Below are 16,268 nucleotides of genomic sequence, written 5' to 3' on the forward strand. Positions count from 1 at the left end.
CACAGGGATTCGGTTGTCTCCTCGTTGGCAGGGAACGCAGTTGAAAAATCGCCATCGTTGAAAGGTTATTGAGCTATTTGGTAGTTTTGTTATTTTCCTTGAATGTCAGGACCAGCAGAATGTCAAAATCATTTAATGATGAAAGACTGACAGGACTAAAAACCTCCTAGGGCTTGCATGCTGGACTGAAAGATAACTCCTAATGTGCATAGTTAAGAATAACACAGAATCACTGGCTGATAACCAAAAAAAACTATGCCAATTATATCTGATGGCTTTGTCCATATATAAAGGCTCTATGCTCTTCTAAAGCATCCAAATCTATGTACTGTAATCAATTTGTGATGGGGCATGAAGTCATGGTCCTCAAAGTAGTATTAGTACATTTTCAAACCATTTTCAACTGATCATTTTCATTATTTATTTATTTATTTGTTTCTGCTTAAAGGTCAATGTTGTATAACTGTTTTGAGGTGGTAAAATTCAGAAATGAAGTCACAATTAATTTTAATAGCTGTGATCTTATTTCTTGTGTTCTTACTTCAGTGCAGTGGTTTTGCTTTAAACTATTAATATTTTAGAAAAATAAATGAAAACCCCCAAAGAAAATCGATATTTAAATGAGTCTTTTTTTTTTTTAATTTAACACACAAGTATGAGTGTGTGTTTGTCTCTAGTTTATGTGTACGTTGACGCATCTTTTTACTTGAATATTTTGCTATGTATTCAGACATGTTAAATTGAGTGTTTTGGTCAAAAGAGTTTCCCCAATATTGCCACATAGATTTAAAAGGAATATATTGTCATAACTATTTGTTGTTAACCCATTTACCGAATCGGTGTTTTTCCTGGGAAAGTTCAGAAACAATCACTGAGGTTCGATGACGGGTTATCAGAGAAACCGAAAATGCACTAAACCATAATTATCTTGACAGCACAGGTTTCGGTATATTGTCTTGGCTTTCGTTTTGTCCTGTCTTCTTTTGGTCCCGTTGAGTAACTTGTTGCTACAAGCTCTCGTCTGGTAAAGTAAAATTTGGCGTAAAGACTCTCTGAAGTATTGTGTATAAGGGCTGCTATGAGCTGGTTTTTGGCTCTGTAGGCAGTTGATAAATGTTCTCCAGATCAACACTGATTGTTTGGGTTTGGTTGGACTCATTTTGGTGAGAACATCCATGCAGTCATTGGTATTCGGCTTTTTCTGCCCTTTCTCTCTCTACTCCTCTACCTCTTCGATTGGTTTTCCATCCAAACAAGGTCTGTTGCCCGGGGATTCTGTCCCGTTGGCAGGCTGACAGAGCATTCAGACTTTGCTTGGACATTTTTTGACAGCCTGGCTCCTTTTGATGTCCAGTTCTGGAGGTGTTTCTGTTCCCAGAGTTTAAGCGAATCGTTTGTTTTGTCTAACGCCATGCCAGAACATTCGGACAAACCAGCTGAGTTTTATGTAGGACTTGATGAAATGCATACGGTGGTGAGGGAACAAGAGAACTGCGTGGGATCGCTCAAAGTTCTTGAACTTCTTGGGTAGGTTTGCTGAAGGTATTAAGAGTTCAGGTGTTTTCACCCTGTTTAAAAGAACCCAACAAAACTAGGCATATGTTAAGGAGTGAAAACAAACCCAGTTCTCTTTGCACTCTTACTCCTTCCTGTTCTTATTTTCATCTTCATCTACTTCCTCTTCCTCACCGCCACCTTCATTGTTTTCAATCTACTTTGACATCTTGCTCTTCTTTATTATCATCTTCCTCCTCCTCTTTGTGGTCTTCTTTCTAATGACGTCCTCTTCATTTGTCTTTTTCCTCTTGCTCTTCTTCATTTTCATCTACTTCCTCTACCTCTTCATCTACCTCGACCTCCTCTGTTATTCTTTCACCTCTTTGTCATCTTCCTCTTCCACAACATCTTCCTCAACTTCCTTTTCCTTGTGTCATTTTGACCTACTTTTGTCATCTTCTTGCCCTTCTTCCTCTTCTTAGTCTGCCATCTTCCTCTTTTTTTCCCCCTCATCTTTGTTGTTTCTCTTTATCTTCTGTCTTTTCCTGTTCTTCCCTCTTTTCTCCTATTTGCCTTTTTCATCTACTTCCTCTTTCTTGTCATCTTGTGCTTCTTTGTCGTTTTTCTCTACTCTTCATCTTCTTTTTTCCTCTTCTTCTTCCTCTGGTATTTATTTTTCATCTTACTGAAGAGTTACTTGTCTTCATAATCATCTTCAGTGCTTTCGTCTTCCTTGTTATCCTCTTTGTCGTCTTCTGTGTCATTTTTCTGGCATCATTTTTACCATCTTCATTGTTTTTTAATGAAGTCCTCATTGCTCGACTTAAAACAGTTCTTCTCCTCTGAGCCGCTGTGTGTAATCATGCTTCATAATACATGTTTTACACAAACACCATGGGCTTTCGAGACCGATATGGTCTGAGTTTGAGACATGAGAGAAAATGTAGAAATCTGACTCGAAGTGACGTCTCTTGTTATTTGTTCAGGTATATCGGGAAGTCGGACTCCATCACCATCAGCGTGTGGAACCACAAGAAGATCCATAAGAAACAGGGAGCGGGATTCCTGGGATGCGTACGGCTCCTCTCCAACTCCATTAACCGACTCAAGGACACAGGCTGTGAGTGTGGGTGTATATTTGTGTGTGATTGGCTCAGAAACAGTCTGTTAGTGTGTATAATTAGCTCAGAAAACACAGGTCTAACTTGTGTGTAAAACTGGCTCCGGCACATTTCAAGTGTACTTGTGTGTGTGTGTGTGTGTGTGTGTGTGTGTGTATAAATGGCTCACAGAGGTTGTATGTACTGTATGTACTGTAATGGCTGTGTGTGTTGAATAGACAACTTTTAAGTAAAACACAACAACAGTGTTTTTAAACGTAATAATATAGACCTATCTATCTTTGGCTGAAGGCCACTGTCTGTCTCAGGTAAAAGACGTCCTGTTATTTGTGCATCACTTTCCTGTCGGCTACACAAGAGTCCGTATGTTTAGGGTCCTGAGGGCCCCCAGTCACAGTCTGTCTGGCTGCGTTCCAGCCCCACTTTTTTTTTTTTTTTTTTTTATGAGGATTTAAAAAGCAGGCTTTCCCTAGAAACCCTCCAGCGTGACCACTGTCCTGGATAAGCACAGGAAACCCACAGCCGCTCCCACAGCTGGAAGTGATTCAGTTCACCATTTCCTGTTGCACCCCTTCTTTCTCTGTCTTTTTTCATTCTCTCTCTTTCTCTGTCTCCCATTCAGTCTGTCAGTAACAATCGGGGTCTTAATTATTATTTAATGGAAATGATTTTGGTCTCTGTCAATATTACCTTTTTTTGTAATTAATATTAATTCACAAAAATATCAGATCTTGCTCTTCCTCTTCATTTTGCTTGCACATGTCATCTACCTATTTTTCGTCATCTTCCTCTTGTTATAAGTGTCTATATATTTCTATATGTATTAAAAAAAATAATAATACAGGGTTTCCCAAACACACAAATAGATTTTCCAAAAGGCTTTGACTTTGTTGAATAAACATGAGCACTGCACGTTTCAAAGTCAAAATGCGCCACAGGTGTTTTTATATAAATGTAGATTTTTTTGAAGGGAACCGATTGTCTTCTGAAAAGTTTTGATGTCATTTTCATTTCATATTTCCTATAATGCCTGATAAAGCAGCGTTTATGAGCGCAGCGCTGTATTGTTAACAGCCATAACCGGGGAAAACGCTATTTCTGCCTTTCCTAAAGCGCCTCCTGCTGGCAGAGAGTGAATTTGCACTTTCAATAAATGTATATTTCTTTAAGTTTAGATGATGTCTGTATCTGTTTGAGCTAATGTTCTTTATTTTCCTGATATATATATATATATATATATATATATATATATATATATAATAAATATAGCTGTAGCAGATAGCAATATCTGCTTAGTCCAGTATTAATTATTTGTTGCTATAATTACTAGGGCTGGACCATAATATTCGATTATTTGAATATTCGTTCGGTGTGTTGGCATTCTGTTTTTTGAGGTTCAAATATTATTATTATTTTCCACGAACACCTGGCATCCCCCTCGAAACAGTTCTCATTCGTGCTTGAATATGAATTGCCAATGAGTGAAAGTCATGAATGTCATGATTCAGTTTATCTGGAAGAGCAGTGATGCAGAAGACCAAAAATGCAGAAGACCTCAGCTGTGTGGGAGCACTTCACATTGAGTGAGGACAAGACAACGGCAGTGTGCCAGAAATGTGATTTGAAACTGGCCTACCACAAGTTCTGCAAGTAGTACGTCTATAGTATAATGTTGATGTAAAAAAAAAAAAAAATTATTAGTTTTTTTTTATTAGTGTAGTGAAATAATAGTAAATATATTTAGAAATCATCTACACAGGTGTTTGACCATATGAAGGGGTTTAAGTGTGAATCGAGTGTCCAGCCCTGTTTAGGCTAGCTGTGCATCCTGATCTGACTGTGTGTGTGTGTGTGTGTGTGTGAGAGAGAGAGAGAGAGAGAGAGAGAGAGAGAGAGAGAGAACAGATAGTGGCCTCTCTAATGTCTCCAGGCTACTTGTTATTCCTGTCTCCCTCTTTCCGGCAATGACAGAGAGCCTCAGCGTGTTTCTGGAAGCGTCTCACTCCTATCAGCACATCTACAGTCTGAGAGGAATAAAGCAGCCTCTGTGTATACACATACACACACACACACACACACACAGTGCACTGCAGTGTATGTGACCTAACACATGAAATATGGAGAATTTTAGGCAGTTTTTCTAAGTGTCCGATGGTTCGCAGAGTGAGAAGGTCAGAGGTTATGACACAAACGCCACGCAGGCTCTTTGGTTTCTCAAGTGAACTTTTTTTCTCAACCATTTTTCTTTTCCCCTCTTTGTTCATTTACAGATCAGCGGTTGGACCTGAACAAGTTGGGGCCCAATGACAGCGATACCGTGAGGGGACAGATAGTAGGTGAGTCACAAGCTTTGCTGGTTTTGAGTAAATCGCTCTCTTTGCCACATCTGCCTTTTATCCCATGAGTCACACCAACTTCAAAGCTTGTCATTAATGGTGGTTAAACCCACACATTTACCTTTGACGCCCCCCTAAAAATGTTGCTCGGTTGGGACCAAAGGAGGAAAAAGGCACTCATTCTGTATGATTTATATGTTGCGTTTAGCTATTCCATTGCAAATTTCTTTCATGCTCTTAGAGCCGCATTGTTCCTTCATCAAGAAAGAGTTTTGGTGGTGATGCTTTTGCACTCCGGGTTTCATGTCCCGTAGCCACACCGCAGTTTTTGCAAGCAACCTTTCATCAGAAGATGAATGCTTTCCCATGGCTGAGAGTTTCAGACAACCCTCTTATTTGTCTGCATGTCTTCATGTCACATCAAGATTGGCGTCACGTGTTTTGAGTCACATGAATGTAAGCAAGCACGTAGTTATTAACCTCAACCCTAAGGCAATTTTTACTATTACTATAGCTTATACTAAACACTTTGAACAAACCCCTAACCCTGAATGTATCTCATTGCACACCATTTGTGGGGTGGAACGGTTCTCTGGAAAAAATCTAACCGTATCGTTCTGGATCTGTGCATTGACTTAAAGTGACAGTACTTTCTTAATGTTAATCAAACAACAAAAGACAAGGACATCACTCACTGCTCTTGATTGAATAGCTTTTGTAACTTTAATAGGGATTCATCTATAATTTTTTTTTACAGTCAAATATGCAATGTTATTTTACATTTGATTACTTTATTCAATTTCTGTACCTAAAAACTGTTAGACATACTTAACCTGAAAAGCACCGTTTATTTTATTTGTGTCTTTGCTCTGTTGTATTTATTTGTGCTGTTGCTTGTAATTAGATTATTTGTTCTCATTTTCTTTATTTTTATTTGACAATATAGTCTAGTGGTCGACCGATATTGGTTTGATGCCGATATCTTAGAGAGCAGGGTGGTGAACGTTTGAGAAACTTGTGATAATTTGAAAGTGACCTTTATATTAAAAATAAAAGTGTAAAATAAACATACTTTAGAGGATGACTTCCTGATTCTATAATTCTATTACAGTATTTTTCACAAACAAATAAATATTTTAAAATATATAAACAAAAAGAAAGTAAACACTGTAACCAGCAGGGCAAGTTTGTGTGCATTGGGAATCAGATTTTTTCAACTAAAGCCAAGGTAACACCCATTTTGCATGCAGCACTCAGTAAAAATTACATCAAAATGAACGCCAAGGCCGATATATCGGCCAATATTTATTATTATTAAAAATCTGTATTTGACAATATGGGTTAATGTTTTTTTTTTTTTTTTCATATTCATTGATTATATCAGTATCTAATATTACACCTTTTGGTGTCTGCCAACATTTGTTAAACATTTGAATAACACACACACACATATGCATACTATCTATGCAAAATATCTGTGCAATGCATGTCACTCGTGTTGACATTTCTGTCACATATTCTCTGTCATTCCATGACACTAAAACCTTGCACAGATGGGACCCCTCTAACAGCCTGTGTTTTTGCGTTTGTCAACAGTGAGTCTTCAGTCCAGGGACAGGATAGGCACCGGAGGGCCAGTGGTGGACTGCAGTCGTCTGTTTGACAATGACCTGCCTGATGGGTACATGAAACAAATCTTTAAAAGCAACTATAAATGAGTGCTTAAATATAAAAGTGTTTAATCTTTAGCAGATACTGAACGGTAGCAGCCAACGTTCTTATCCAACCCCTGTGTTTGTTTCTGCGCCATGTGCGTGCGTGCGTCTGTCTGTCTGTCTGTTTGTTCATCTGTATGAATGTCTCTTTGTGCTCTTTCTGCAGCTGGGAGGAGAGGAGAACTGCATCTGGCCGGATCCAGTATCTGAATCATATCACACGCAGCACCCAATGGGAAAGACCTACCAGGTGGGATCAGGTTTCCTTTGTTGAAGTCCCAGTCCACTTTTTATTTGATTTGATTTGATTTCGGTTTTATTTTATTTATTTGGTTTGTTTGTGATTTTTTTAATTTATTGTTATTCCTTTTTACTTTTGTGTTAGTTTATTTAAATTTTACTTATTTTATTATTTTGTTGTTTGTTTTTATTTATTGTAATTTTATTTATTATTTTATTTTTGTTATTTGTTTTATTGTATTTTTTCTTTTTTAGTTTAGTTAGATATCTAAATGGCTTTCTAGACGAAGATCTTGAAAAAACTTTGGTCTGGGCTGTGTTTGGTCTCTACGATCTACTTACGATACATTTGGACTCAGCCCAGGACAGCAAGGACAGCGTCTACAACACCAGTGAATAAACCTAAAAAAAAATAGAAGACGTGTGAAAACTTTTTTTTTTCGTTCAGTTTATTTAGGGTGCATAAAATGCTAGCAATAAAATTAGCCCCCATTTTATTCCAAATACTGAGCAAAAAGTTCCCATAGTTTAAGAAACACCCATAAACTCTTGTTTCTACTCTACAGTGTCTATATTTCTAGTCTTTCCTACGTTACCGTATACCTGTGGGGATTTGGTTCAATTTAGCCATAAGTACGTTAATGAGGTTGTGTGTCGACACTGGCTGACTAGTTAAAAACATAATTGTCATACTGACGTTGTTTCCAAAGGCCGTTTTGAACCTCTGATGTGTTGAAACCGTGTGGAACTGAGGGAATATTGAAAGCGAGTACAGGCTGTGTTTATGAGCTACATGATTCAGCACTTTGTCCTCGCTCGGTGAGCTTCACGACTCAGCTGCTGAGATGTTTTCACTTCACAATAACAGCACTCACGGTCAACCTGGGCAGCTGGAGCCGGACAGAAATTCACTCCCTTGTTTGGAGAGGTCTTTGACTTTGTCACATTGAAAGTCACTCAGCTCCTCACGGCTTTGCTTGCCAGTGTTTGTCTACACAGACTGCAGGGCGCTGACACGGTTACATTATTCATTTAGTATACAAAGCACCTGTACATTTAGTACAACTGATGTTTGAACCTCACACCAAAAGGTCACACTATTGTGTGCTTGGGTTTGCACAGCTAATACTTTTTTGTGCTGTTTTAATATGAATCTGTAACCCAGCAGAGCAACCAAATTGTTACATGATCCTTCTAAAACAACAGCATAAACCAGCCTAAGATGGTTTTCAGAATTGTTTTTATTTTTGGTTGTTGTTGTTAGAGATGCAAATGGTTTGCAGACTGAAATAAAGTCTTAAAAGATCATGGCATTTTGGCTTTCCTAAATTACTGTCCAGGTCATTGACTTCAAGGTGGTTCTGTTGGATAGAAGAGACCAGGCTAAGATGACTTACTGGTCCTAGTCTTAAATGTTGGCTGTTTTTTTGAGGAATTTGGGATTTTTTTTTCAGATGGTCAAGCTGGTAGACAAGCTAAACACCTGCTTAGCCAGACTGAAAGACAATTTTAAACCAAGACCAGCAAACCAACTTATATATTTATCTATTTAGGGTTTTTAAATATACTTTTGTATTCTTTTCTAGTTTTGTCAGAGATGTGAATGGTTTGCAGACTGAAATAAAGTCTTGTAGGATCAAGGCATTTTGCCTTGCCTAAATTACTGTCCAGGTCAATGGTTTTGACATGGTTTTGTTGGATAGGACTGGCTTGCTGGTCTTAAGGGCCGTTCACACCAAGCACGATAACTATAAAGATAACGATAAAGATATAGTTCTAAAAATTGTTCTCAATATTAAAGAATAGCAGAATCCACACTACAGCTATATATAGTTGGAATCACTTACAGAACAATTTTTTTTCTGATGAACGATAAAAACATCAGAAATTTTTTATGATTTTTTTTAGTTTGTCGAGCTAATCACCAACTAAGCAAGTCTGGGAGACCATTATAAACCAGTTAAGACAAGCATAATTTATTAATTATTATTAATAAATTTATTTATTTTTGCCAGCAAAGTCCATAGAATTAGGAAATGGCCATGTACACATAGACTTGATTTTTAAATTTGTAATAAAATAAAATTAGATTTTCATATGTACATTTTACTTACATGTTTAGTACACACTTTTATTCAAGGGACATAAAACTTTTTATTCGAAATTTGCATTCAATACCTTGCTTGGGGACCCAACCCATGACGCTAATGTTGCCAGCGCCAAACATTTTAACCGTTTTAGGGGCCGTTAACATGTCACACCTAAAAACGCGTTGAAAATGCTAGGTGTGCCGATTTCTGATTTTTCCCAAAGTGTTCGGGGCTTGCGCTCCGGAGGCGTCTGTTGGTCCCAAGAAACCATGACCTGTGCTCTCCATGAAGGGAAGCTTCAGCAAAGGATAAATGGATTTGCAGCACTAAAAACTTGAAGTAGCTCTGCTACTAAATGTATTTAAAAACGTCTCTTCCTGTACAGCTATGATTAGCTGTTTCTGCATCTTGGCTGAGCTTTCAATGTTGTTATAGGAAAGGATGAATCTGATTGGTTGGTTATTGTCAAAAAACCGTGGTGTGCTTGTGGCATTGTGAAAAGTCAAAATGTTCTTCTCGATGCAGCGCGGACGTGTCTAGAAAAAATGAACATGTTGCAATTGCGTCACTTCCATTATGAGTGCGCCTGCTGCATGTTAAATTACATTTAAAATAACAATCTTGAGTGCCCAAAAGACACAACATGTGAACGGCCCCTTGATGTAGTCTGTTTTCCCTGGTGTTCTCATTTACTCTTTCACACACAGGCCTGCATCCGAGTACTCGAGCCCCGGCCGGCCACTCAGCTGCATTGTGGATGAGAACACGCCCATCATGACGCCCAACGGGGCAGCAGGCGTACCTGTGGATGACCCCCGGGTGCAGGAGCGAAGGGTTCGCTCTCAGAGACACAGAAACTACATGAGCAGAACTCACCTACACACACCGCCGGACCTGCCCGAGGGATATGGTTCGTTCAAACACACACACACACATCAGTTCTTCCATTTAATACTGGCCAGCTTGCAAAGGTCAAAAATACACCCTGCAACATACACTCTTGAGTTGCGTGCGTGCCCACACACACATGCACTTGCACTGGAAATTTGTGCTGCAGCAGGAGTCATTATAATGTCTCTTGAGCTGTAGACAAGGAACTCGTCTGAAATATCTCCGACGTGCCGTCAGCGTCAGCTGCTGGGTCAGACGGGTGACCTGGAAATCCTGCTATGTCTGTGTGCATGTGTGCGAGTCTGTGGAGAGATTATAGAAGGGCAGAGGTTATAGAAACAGGTTAAATAGAGCTCTGTGCTCTCCTCTGCTCAAGTATCTGAATGTGGGTCTGTAGACATGGGATGCAGGTCAAGTACATGTGTGGAAGAGGGACTGTGAGATTGGTCAATATACGTCGTGATTAAATTCACTATCAATAATAAACTTACAAATATTTTCCTGCTATATAGCCTACATCTTGATGATCTGGTTTGTGAGTGGCTAAATAGTTTCATCTGCTTTACATACTCAAGTGCATGTGATGGTAGTGTTTTCACTGTCTACAGTTTAGTGAATTTAATCTCCAGAGCTGCTCTGTGAGTTCACAAACATATCACCAATTTATTTGATCCGAAAATACACACAGAAACTCAAAGATATTCAGGACAAACCAGCAGTTTGGTTTAACTTGAAGTCATTGACAAAAGTGCATCACTGTTGTATAGCAGAATGTACTATTTCATGTAATAATAATAAATGCAATGTTTAACTAAACCGCATTATTAATAATTATGACGTTTTTTTGTAAGTTATTTGTTATATCATAAACGATTCATTTAATTGTTAACATTCTATGATTTCCTTTAATTAAACAACATATTCATCCATTATTTCCTCTTAATGTGGATTAATTTGTGTGATGTGGTCATAGTTTACAGTGATGGATCAGATAGAATGAAAGTATTACTACTGTACACACACATAAGCTTATAAACAATGACTGAATTCATGCCTCTGGTCATTTTTGTCACATTGTGAATGACCGATGGTGCCCTCTGGTGTTTGTTCACAGAGCAAAGGACCACGCAACAGGGTCAGGTCTATTTCCTGCACACACAGACGGGCGTCAGCACATGGCACGACCCCAGAGTGCCCAGGTACCTCATTTACCTCTGTGTATTTGACCTGTTTATTACTGTTCAAATTATTTAACTTGTTTAGCTTGTGCCTTGTCTTTACCATACGCATAATTTTTTGTGATGAAATCAAAACATTAATGTGTAATACATAGCTATGTTTTCTTGACCAATGAGATATTGTGTGCAAAAAAAAAAAAAAACGATGCTGTTAATTGGTTTGGGCAAAAACTGAGAAGACGTGAACTTGGAGAAACGTGGAAATATGCGGAGACCGTTTAGCCGCTATTTGTGGAGGGAAAGCTGCTTGTTATTTATCTGAGAGCAGAACATGATTGGAAAAATGAGGGCGGGCGACGGGTTATTTTTCTAGTCTGTTGAGAGTTGACTTTGAGCATTTTTGCAGTGTTGCACATTTTTTGCTCTATTAGTTTGATGATGTTTGGCAGAAGCCTGAAAGAAACATTCCTGGAGTTTGTTTTGTCTCGTTTTTTTTTTTTTTTTTTTTCATTTTGATCTTTGTTTTGTCTGTTTTCTCACTTTGTTCTTGTTGTTTTTATCTTCACCTCCACATGTTTACTTGAATTTCAGTCAAAGGAGCATGTTAAAATATAGTTATACTATATCTATTTTATAAATACTAGGAATATTCATTTCCACCAATATCATTTCCACTAGCAAATTAGGATTATCATGATTTAAATCAGTTTGATATTAATATATATTATTATTAATAATATTATTAATACATTTAATGTGTCCTGCATGTATAGAAAAAAGCAATAAATCATTTTAATTAAATAATAAAAAATATATATATTTAAAAATCAACTCCTTAGCATGAAACTTACCTTGCTGATGATGAATCATCCCGCTAAAGCAGGGGTCTCCAACCTTTTTGTGAGTGAGGGCTCCCTGAAGGGATAAAATGGTCTTGAGGGCTACTTGTTTGATATAGGCACACACACATACACACACACACACACACACACACACACACAAAGTTTCAAGTTTTGAAAAATACAACAACAAACAGTAATATTGTTAAATATTATGACTATTGAATATATAATTACTGTATATATACAGTATACAGTCTTATACCCGAATATAAGACAAGTTTTTTTTCCTAAAAATAGGCTTTTTTGTCCTAAAAAATGGGGGGTCGTCTTATATTCGCGATATAGACAAAATCACGGGGGGAAAGGGAGAAAGAACAACGGCATAAATATGAAATAGTGATTGAATGATATACTTTACATACTTGCATGTAAAATTGGAAAAGCAACATAATATCTGTGTTTAACTAAATTAAAACGCTACTCCTCTGCCGCGCAATACGCAGAGAGAACAAGAGAGGTGCGCACACGAGACGCAGAGCGAGAGAGAGAGACAGAGAGGTGAGCGCACGAGACGCAGAAAGAGAGAGATAGAGAGACGTGCAGATTCTAAATATTTTAAATTATTGAATTATTTTATTATGTTTTAATGGTATATGAAATGTCACCAATAGTTATTTTCTCATTTTATGCCATTATCATAAAAAAAAAAAAAAAATGAAAGATTACAATTCAGGCTATTTATAGAACGTGCTCGGCGGGCGACTCAGAGACTCCAACCGGGCTACCAGGTGCCCGCGGGTACCATGTTGGAGACCACTGCGCTAAAGAATATGCCAGTGTCTTTGAAAAATTTGATATAAAATATAATCTAATATAAACTATAAAATACAATTAATACAGTTAATATTATAATTAAAGTATTATAGTCATTTATCATTTCAACAAGGAGAAAACTTCTGTTCTGTGGGCAAGAGCCCACAATAAAAATCAGAACAATAATGGTATTATGATTATTTAAATTTTATGATTACAATAATTATAATACTGTATAACCATATGACTAAAATGAAACTGTAGTAATTGGTTTCCGCAGGGATCTCAGTAATGTGAACTGTGAGGAGCTGGGCCCATTGCCTCCAGGCTGGGAGATCAGAAACACAGCCACCGGACGCGTGTACTTTGTGGACCACAACAACCGAACCACACAATTCACAGACCCGCGTCTCTCCGCTAACCTGCACCTCGTCCTAAAGTGAGTCGGTCGCAGCGTCCTAAGAAAGAACCAGCCGCCATGTAATCTAGAGAAAATGTGAAAAGTGAGTTGTGCTCTTGCTGAAGTCTGATCTGGTCGTGTTTCACCTTTATCCCAACAGTCCCAGTCCGAACGGCTCCCGTGGTGCTGTTGAGGCTCAGAGCAGGTAAGGAATGAATCGGAGTCTCTGCTGTCAGAGAATTTGATTCATAATATATCTGCATGTGCATGTATGCGTGTGTGTGTGTCATGAGAGCCAGAGGAATGCATTAATGGGGAGAGATCAAGTTTCTCTTTTCCTGTCCTGACAGATCAAAGTACGTGTCCCACATTCTGCATCCCACTTCATGTTGTTCTTGCAGTAACCAGAATATTCGGTGGGGTACTGTACAGCATGCATGGGTGAAATCTCGGGGAATATCTGTTCGTGTAGAAGCCCGCAAACGAATGGTTGCACCTGCATAGTATTTAATCTCAATATGAAGCATCTTCCTTTACAGATCTATATGACTTTTCAGTGACCATTGGCAATATTTAAACTACATTTTGCAGTATTTATTAAAAATTATTATATATTTTTTTTTTATCTTTGAAATCCAAACCTCTGTTAATCAACCAAGCAGGTGTAGTTATCGCCCTAAAAGTATTAAATAGAGAAAACAAATTAAGTAAGTAAGGTACTTAGAAAAAGAGAAACAAGGTAATACTTTCAAAGATCAAGTTTAAGATGAAAAATAAAGTCTGAGTTGTGAAAAAATTACTTGGCATAATCTATTTTTGTATGAATTCTCTATTAAATGAAGCCAATGAAGCCCATTTTCTTTTATTTGGTAGTTAACGTTTTTCAAATGTTAATATTATATTTAAAAAAAAAAAACACTTGAAAAAAAAATTATATATTTAAAAAAAAAGTACAATTAAATAATGTAAACATGCCTTTTTTGTAGGTAGATCCCATCTTCAGTACTATGGAGCTGATCTTAAAATGACAAATAATGATCTACTGCTAGTTTCCATTAGCTTTTTGAGAATAGTACAAGGGATATTTAGTTATTTGGTCATCCCAAATAAATATTGGTTTAAAGGTTTTGCCACTGAAGAGCTTATAGCATTACAATTATGATCATGTTTATGTTTCATGAAATTATATACAGCAGTCCAGCAAGAAACAATGGTTTTAGTTGACATTTTTCACAAAATGTTTATGTGAAACGAGATTGTCTTACTTTCAGAGCAAGTGTGAAATGTGCTGTAGCTTTAGGCCAGCACATGCATAATTATTTCCAAAATTCTTTACCTGAAACTTAATGAGCTATGAATGTAATGCAGGTAATAGAGCAACAAAACAATATGCACTATACCACAAGACAGAAATCACAGTATGTTCATAACCTAGATTTTTATTTTATATGGCATCGTCGTGTTTTCCACAAAGAGATGCCAGACTTCGGTCAGAGCAGATCAATTGCATTGAGACGTCATCCGTCAAGCAAACGAACTGTCAAAGTGAATCAGTCTAAATGTTACTGGCGCTGCCGTAGTTCCAGATTTGGAACAGGCTTTAGACAGATTATGTGGATATCTGTCGAAACATCTGCCTTATATCAGCACAGAAAATCTCACCTCTCTGTCATCAGTCAAAAATCCTCTGCTGTGTGCTTTCCTCTCAGCCTTGATGGGTTTATGATCTCACGATCAGTGGGTAATTTTAAGTGCGTGATGAGAGCTTCGGCTGGGTGGGTGATGGTCATGCATGTGTGCGTGGCTGTGCGTGTGTGCATGCTTGAGTTGCTGTTGTCTTCTGATGGATCCACCCCCTTGATCCACATCCAGCATTTCATAGGGTCACTAATGGGTTACAGTCAAAAAAAAGTGATTGTGGTTTTGACCAAGATTTCTCCTTATCTTGTCATAGTGCCTATGAATCATGAAGTTATGAATCATGAAGTTAGGATAATGCACTTTTTAATGCACAAAGCAGCAGTAAGAAGAACCCACCTAGACTGTCTGTGTTTACATTGATTCAGATTCAAACCAGATCTTAGACCATTTATTAAGTCCTTTAAATACAGCATGAAAAGTGCAGGCAAGAAGTGAGTTTCTGCGTGTCAAGGAAAACCAACAGGAGCAAGGGAATATTTGAGGAATGCGGGTCACGTGCAGACAGAGAACGAGTGTGAGGAGCCATGTCACATGGATGAATGAGAGTCTGAGAGTGTGTTTTGGTATTAAAGAATGAGTCTCATGTGACCACATCGTTTGGCATTCTGTAATTTAATGCAGTGACATTTAAACATTTGAAGTTCAGAAATCTCCAGTGTTTTGGGTTGATTGTGTATTCAGCATTATATATCAGTTCAGGACCATGTCGGAGCTTGTGAAGTGAGCTCATGTCATTTCTTGTATTTGGTCGCTCTTTGCATGCATGCTGACAGAACATTTCATCTCATTTTATCACCCCCGTTTCTCTTCTACCCTCGCCCTTTCTCTGCAGTCGTCCCGCACAGCTGAAGGAGCAGGCTCAGTCTGTCGTGTCTCCCGCAAATCTGCCCGAGGACCCTGAATGTCTCACGGTGCCCAAGTACAAGCGAGACCTGGTGCAGAAACTGAAAATCCTGAGACAGGAGCTGTCCCAGCAGCAACCGCAGGCGGGACACTGCCGTATCGAGGTCTCGCGTGAGGAGATCTTTGAGGTGAGACCCTGGACTATTTTACCTTGAAACAGTGATACTCAAAACTTTTTTGAGCCAGTGCACCCCAGCCATTATCCAGGTCCCTCACCACCCTCCATCAAATAAACCAACATAACAAAAACATAGTAATAATTAACAACATCTACCTACAAATATATTACAAAGTCATTTTAATATATTCAAAATATCATATAGAGAGACTTCCTTGAACATTCTGATGGTGATGCAAACAAATCATTAAATCAGAGCTTTGAATCAATTCATTGAAGCACACAATTTAATTCATAAAAATGAATTTTTAACTTACCAACTCTACAGCTGTTTTAGCTAATGATCCTCAAATCAGATGCCATCTTCAGTATTTTTGTCATTTTTGTCAACATTATTAAAAAGTACATTTACTCCGTAGACGA

At 38.0% G+C, this 16,268-nt stretch overlaps 1 protein-coding gene across 2 annotated transcripts in view; it reads left to right on the forward strand.

Moving 5' to 3' along the window:
- Positions 1 to 16,268, forward strand: part of LOC132148891 (E3 ubiquitin-protein ligase SMURF2-like) — a 58,754-nt gene that overhangs the window by 29,345 nt on the left and 13,141 nt on the right. The window contains exons 4-12 of one of the 2 annotated variants that reach the window (XM_059557661.1): positions 2,484 to 2,623; positions 4,889 to 4,954; positions 6,551 to 6,635; positions 6,836 to 6,919; positions 9,707 to 9,909; positions 11,005 to 11,089; positions 13,004 to 13,162; positions 13,284 to 13,328; positions 15,657 to 15,855. In XM_059557661.1, coding sequence (XP_059413644.1) covers positions 2,484 to 2,623; positions 4,889 to 4,954; positions 6,551 to 6,635; positions 6,836 to 6,919; positions 9,707 to 9,909; positions 11,005 to 11,089; positions 13,004 to 13,162; positions 13,284 to 13,328; positions 15,657 to 15,855 — 1,066 coding nt within the window. The remainder of the gene's footprint in view (positions 1 to 2,483; positions 2,624 to 4,888; positions 4,955 to 6,550; positions 6,636 to 6,835; positions 6,920 to 9,706; positions 9,910 to 11,004; positions 11,090 to 13,003; positions 13,163 to 13,283; positions 13,329 to 15,656; positions 15,856 to 16,268) is intronic. The other variant, XM_059557662.1, reaches the window with a different exon arrangement.

This window comes from Carassius carassius, chromosome 9 (assembly GCF_963082965.1).
Source record: "Carassius carassius chromosome 9, fCarCar2.1, whole genome shotgun sequence".
In the NCBI taxonomy this organism is placed as follows: domain Eukaryota; kingdom Metazoa; phylum Chordata; class Actinopteri; order Cypriniformes; family Cyprinidae; genus Carassius; species Carassius carassius.